Here is a 6373-nt window from a genome sequence, read left to right on the forward strand (position 1 = left end):
TCGTCGTCCGATCGATTTTCGCCTAATGTGAGGGGGGTATAACCAGCTGCTGTCTGCGTGCCTGCGAAGCTGCATGTTATGTAACTTACACACCGAAGGGTGACATATACCGGTTATACAGATACGGATATAGATAACAGAGTTTTCCCAGGCTTTAGTTGTATTCTGACCGGGTTTTCCTCTATGTGGACCGGATTTCGCCTCGGCGTGGTTGAAATTCTTGACATGCGTCGATTATGCATAGGTGCTATAATAGGTTTCGTACGGAAGTTGGGCTTTAGCTGCCAGAAAAAGTGCTGGCATTTCTTTCACCCTGGTAGCTTTACGGATCAAGGAATGGACGCTCACACCTTAATGCTGGCATTGTTTCCTTCGCCAAGAAAGCCATGTTTAGGGGCCATTTGTGTGTCTATGTGTCTGTGGACAGCGTACCTCGATAGGCTGTGGATGGATCCTTATGTTATTTGGTAGGTGGGTAGGGGTCAATTTCCAAAATGGCCCCCTAGTGGGTTTATGAGACACTACAATGAAACTTCCTTTTTTGATATCGTATGTTCTGGGCATGATGTGGTCGTGATTTTTGAGTGGTACGTATACATAGCGGGACAGAAAGTAAGTGGGTGGGGCTAGTTTATATCATAACCTGTAACGCCATTGATATACAGTCATAGACAGTGATATACGTGTGGTAAGTAATAAGTGTCAATATATGTTTCTTCATTGAAGACGAAGTTGAAACGATATCATATAGGGTACATACATAGAACTATGGGGGCGTTTTTTGCGATATAGGCTAGCGTAAGATATCAAGTTGTTATGGCGTTGTTATTATCGAAGTTGACAACTGTGCGCTTGCGGAGTCATAGTTAATTTCCGCCGCCGAAATCCCGGCACTAGTTCCGTCTGGTCTGACATCTGTCGGAGCGTGCCCCCTTGCGACCTCTGCAGTATACCGCACATCGTTTCTCTCCCGGTCGGACAGCTCCAACATTTTCCATATGCCGTGGTTTAAAGGGGGTTCACACGTGCGTATGTATTCAAGTATAAATTCTCCCATCTTTAAAGATGGGAGAATTGAAATACCGAGAAGTTAAAAATCAAAGTAAACCTTGTTAACCAAAAAAAGAGGAAGGAAAAGAGAAAGACATTGAAAACCAACATATGAAGGACAGCCGAAAATGGACGGAAAGGAACAACACGAAAGCGGGAAAGAACTGCCGTACATTGCTCCGAAGCCCTGATTACTATCTCCACATTACCTCGTGCCTTGTCCTAAACAGAAGCCGTTTTCAGCCCCAGTTTGACAGAAGAATTCTAAATGGCCTCACGTATCGCTAACTAGACAGTAATGGGGTTGATAGGGCAGGTGGGAGGCCTGGGTGAGACTGGCCTACTTTCCCCGGGCTGTGGAAGACTGGTAGCAAGCCGGTCCTGACAAGTGACGTGGCCTCCCTTGTGGGCGGAACCTTCCATCAGTTACTGTTTTCTCTGCCTTAACGCCGCTGGTGCTTGTAACGTTCAGGGCCCGTTCACACTTATGCGTATATAAATCCGTATGAGTTGCGTGTGTACAATGTTTTGTCTTAAGTAAAGTATGCGGTAGAAAAATTGATATTTTTCGGTTCGGTATTAGACCAGGCTGCACAATCCTGGGTCAAAGTTACAAACAACTTCTTCCCCGCAGACTTCACCTTTGTCAATACGCAAATCATACGGAGTTGAGTATCCACACAAGTGCGGACGGACCGTCAAAGCAAACAGTTTTCACCTTGCTTCATCTACAACAAAAGAAGTTCAAAAATGTCTTTGACTTCAAGAATTTTTGAGCGGATCCCAACTTACATATCTGGGTATGTTGCCAATTCATACAATTGCCAAATGTAATTCAACACGGGACGCATGACATATAGAAGTTTTTAACAAGTCGTTGTTGAAAGCAGTTTAGATACTTAATAGTAGAATGTAAAAGTAGTCTGAAGCGTCACGATTACAGTATAGTTTCACGAAGCCAGTTCACGGAGCGAGCCTCCACCATGCCTTCCTACGTTGTATTCGGTAACATAATTCAGGAGACTACCACATAGCCCAGCTGAGAATGCTTGAGGCGGAGAACATTTGGAAGTGAGCAGAGTTGTCCTGATCCGCACCAGTACGGTCGGCTTCAGATCGGTGTCACGCCCCTGCATTAGTCCACAGGGGTCGACATGCGGAGAGGAATTCTTGCTTCACACTAAAAAAAAAAACGGAGAAGAAAAAAATTTCGGCGAGCGAATACATCTGTCAGCATCACGTGGTCACCCAAGACGTGTTTCAAAATCTACGTGTCGCTGCACGTTGTCATGACAACCGCGGACGCTGACCAATGGCAGCGGCGGGTTGCTCGCAGACCTGGTGACTGCTGTGCTATCGCACTACCGCCGCTGGCAGCTGAAAACAAACATTACTCACCGGGCCTCTCCAACCATGCGTTGTCTATCCCCGGCCTTGGCAGCCTGTAGGGCGGGAAGCAACCTGCTTATGTATACTTAAGACGAGGTTTGGTGAGGGAGCGAATTGATTCTGGTCCGCCAGTGTTTCCAGAAGGGGGCGCAGAGGCCACGGGAAAACCTGGTACAGGGAATGCCATCTCTCGTGCGATAAGCTACCAGTAACGCCTGGTGCCTCGTAGCTGGCTTGTTTCACGAAGCCTTGCCCTCGTGCTGAGGGTGTATCTTCTGCAGAACGGGTCGACAGCGAGGCGGGATCTTCGCCGTGACGGTCCGGACTGGTGCATGCCGCCGGAGAGACCGTCAGCTCATCCCGACGAGCGTTTCCGATGCGACTGACCGGAACCCGGTACGACACTCACGGCAAACTCATCGATCAGTTCACGTTTACACAAGGGGCAGTCTACCAGAGGAGCTAACGCAGCAAGGAGGTCCGAGACACCTTTAGGTTTAAGACGAGGTGGCGGGACAGTCTTAAGAAACAGTTCACCACCGGTTGACCTTGAACTAAGGAACTAAGATGGCATCTACTACAATGGCCAGTTGGAGCACGGCGTTTGTATGGACGATATTTTCCGCGTGCCTGTTCTTGTGGTCGAGCGAAGCCCAGTTTCTCCGTCCAGGCGGGTGAGTGAGCACTTGTGTACAAACATTCTTATCACAACAAGGCAGTAGCATGTAAGTGAGAGTAGGGTGTGTATATATTATAAGGCTTCGGTTGAAAGTACCCTTAAGAGTCCCATTGTCCGCACGGTTTATTCAAACGACGTTTTCTGTGGATCATTTGCTTCTGTAACTGCGGGTTAACTGTTGTGAAAACACGCCGGAATACTTTCTCACAATGATTGGCTATTCACGGGGCACCACGCCGGTACACTTGTGACGGTAGCCACACATTCAGACATTTTTTTCTTCTTCTCGCGTTGAACAAAAATCGTATCTCATAACACGTGCATACCCCGTCCTGGCATCGTGCTGGCGTGACGGTTAGGATGTTGTGGCCCAGAACCCCGAGGTCTTGGTTTTGAATCCCCTGATATGCCACCCATGTTGTGTCCTTGGAAAATGCACATTACACGACTTGCCTCGCTCCTGACTTCGATTGGGGAGGTAACAGCCTTCTACCATTTTCGCTTCACAAAAGGCTATGGAACTTCCTCTACCTTTTTTTTTACTTCGATCCACTATCATAGAAGAGCAAAAAAAGAAAAAAAAAACTCGTACGCAGAACCTCGCCATTTTCCTTCCCATCTTGTACTGCTGACAAAACATTTTTACATACGATAGTGGCACTTTCTTATCTTAAAATTCCCTGGGTAACGTAGCCTGTCCTGGTACAGGTTAGTGGGGACAGGCTACCTGGTACAGGTTAGTGGGGACAGGCTACCTGGTACAGGTTAGTGGGGACAGGCTACCTGGTACAGGTTAGTGGGGACAGGCTACCTGGTACAGGTTAGTGGGGACAGGCTACCTGGTACAGGTTAGTGGGGACAGGCTACCTGGTACAGGTTAGTGGGGACAGGCTACCTGGTACAGGTTAGTGGGGACAGGCTACCTGGTACAGGTTAGTGGGGACAGGCTACCTGGTACAGGTTAGTGGGGACAGGCTACCTGGTACAGGTTAGTGGGGACAGGCTACCTGGTACAGGTTAGTGGGGACAGGCTACCTGGTACAGGTTAGTGGGGACAGGCTACCTGGTACAGGTTAGTGGGGACAGGCTACCTGGTACAGGTTAATGGGATGCATGGTCTTTAACCGTAGCGATACGCACCAGAAATTCTCGATCCACAGAGCCAATACTATAAATACTTGCGTCCTCAACAAGCTTCGACCAAACCAAATCACGGCTTCATGCTGACGTTACCATACACAGAGAGCTTGAAAGGCCCCTGCGCTTTAAGTGGAACCATTATTTGAACGACCTGTCAGATCCGAAAGCCGGAAAGATAACGGTAGAAGCTATTAAAGCACCTGCCAATTTCAACATTTATTGTTTTCTGTGCACGTGCAAAATGTGCAGCTCAATAGTACAAAGAGGCAGTGGTAGTTAAGCGTCTTTAACAGAAACGAACTTGAATGTCGTACGAAGAAATCCAAACGTTAGTGTGAAATCGGAATAGATTCCTGAAATGACACGAGAGTCTTTGTAATGCGCTAATGTCCAAACAAATAGGACAAGCAGCACGCGTTGACAGACGAACACACACAGGCGCCCGAAAGGGAGTGGTATCGAATTCCGTAAATTAACTAAAACACTCATAATTGATTTCTTTTTTTCTCTCTTTCCCTGAGCTTGTCCTTGTAGCCTCACAGTTGAGCTGACCAATCAGTTGGTAACTGGTAGACCCCGGTTCAATCCTGGCTAGGTGATGTCGGTTAGGGTTGCAAGGACCTTTGCTGGTCCCATGTTCAATGAGGGGAAGAGTTAGCAACACCTCCCTATAAAAAATATAACCCTGCTACTAAAAAGGCAAGAAAAATACTGTTCTATGTGCCACTAGCTAGGTACTAAAAAGGTCTGAGCGAACGAATTTTCCCTGAGCTTTTACATCAAACAGTTTAGCAGCCACGTTGAGTACCTCACAGGGAATATACAACCCGGGCACATTCCGAAAATGTCTACGGGGGCCGTTCCAGACGTGTGCCAAGCGACCCTGCTTAGCACTTTTCTCGGGCGACAAGTATAACCAACACTACGGACAGCAGGAAAGCGGGGAAGGCAGACGGGGCCACATTCTCTCGTGTAAGACGAGACAACAGCTAGTGAAGGCGGAGTCGCACATGCCGCGTTTCTTCTGTTGAACGTTGTTCGTTTTCCCTACTAGAACTATCCTAGGGTGAACTAGTTGCCTCTAAGTATTGTAGGATGATTTTCCATAGATAGCTTTAAACAACGCCTGCAGACAGATGTGCAAGGCTAGGTGTGACAGGTCGTTCAGTGTAATATAACCAGCTGCTGTCGCGCCGCGTGCCTGCAAAGCTGTTTCTTCTGTTGAACGATGTTCGTTTTCCCTAATAGAACTATCTTAGGGTGAACTAGTTGCCTCTAAGTACTGTAGGATCATTCTCGATACATAGCTTTGATTGAACAATAACACTTACAGACAGATGTGACAGGTCGTTCGGTGTAATACACTTAGTAACCAGCTGCTGCCGCGCCGCGTGCCTGCAAAGCTGGTGTGTAACACCGAACTTCGGCGCGGTTATACCGACTATATAGATTACAGATATGGATGTTCAGTCAGGATCTGACAGAAGCAACTACTGACAATGACCTGTGACGTCCGCTTCCCTAGCAAGACAGCTGCATTTGGTGTGACACATCTGTGACTGTTCTAGCCTGGTGTCTGTTCTACTCTAACTCCGGCTCGCTCGTCCGTACTGGTCAAATAATGTGATATCATTGTTACAAACATTATGACGTGTAAAAGTAGTTAACACGGTTTTCGACTGGAAAACTTTTTTGAACTAGAATAGTGTGATAAATGGTAATTATTTTCGTTTGAGGAACTAACTTTGTTACCGTGACGAATAAGCAAATCTTTGAGTTTCTGCAGTAACGCAGGTGTACCACAGGTGAGGGATCACGCACACAGGGCGTGATTCACAGGAGTAGTCTGTTCGTTCGACGCAGTGCACGGCACGCAGGAAACCACAAGATCGTTGTTTAAGGTAATGTAATGTTTCTGTTTGAGTAGCAAGTTCTTGTATTAGGGAGACCTGTGTAGGCATGATGCAGAAATAGGCAGTGCTGCCGAATGTGCTTGACACGGAAGCGACCTGAGGAGCCAGTCGGAGCGGGTACGGGCTGGATACACCAGGCCAGCTGAGGAATATCCCGGGAATGTCTCCACTCTGTCGTAAATCTGTCGTAAGTCGCACGTGC

General features: G+C 47.5%; 1 protein-coding gene across 3 annotated transcripts in view; it reads left to right on the forward strand.

Moving 5' to 3' along the window:
* Positions 1 to 2427: 2427 nt before the first annotated feature.
* The window catches only part of LOC118420783 (epidermal growth factor-like protein 7), a 65317-nt gene continuing 61371 nt past the window's right edge, over positions 2428 to 6373 (forward strand). The window contains exon 1 of one of the 3 annotated variants that reach the window (XM_035827772.1): positions 2428 to 3113. In XM_035827772.1, the coding sequence (XP_035683665.1) occupies positions 3007 to 3113 (107 nt within the window). In that variant the 5' untranslated portion in view covers positions 2428 to 3006. Of the gene's footprint in view, positions 3114 to 6079; positions 6160 to 6216; positions 6359 to 6373 lie in introns of those variants that run through there. The other 2 variants (XM_035827773.1, XM_035827774.1) reach the window with 2 other exon arrangements.

The sequence above is a fragment of the Branchiostoma floridae genome, chromosome 8 (genome assembly GCF_000003815.2).
Source record: "Branchiostoma floridae strain S238N-H82 chromosome 8, Bfl_VNyyK, whole genome shotgun sequence".
In the NCBI taxonomy this organism is placed as follows: domain Eukaryota; kingdom Metazoa; phylum Chordata; class Leptocardii; order Amphioxiformes; family Branchiostomatidae; genus Branchiostoma; species Branchiostoma floridae.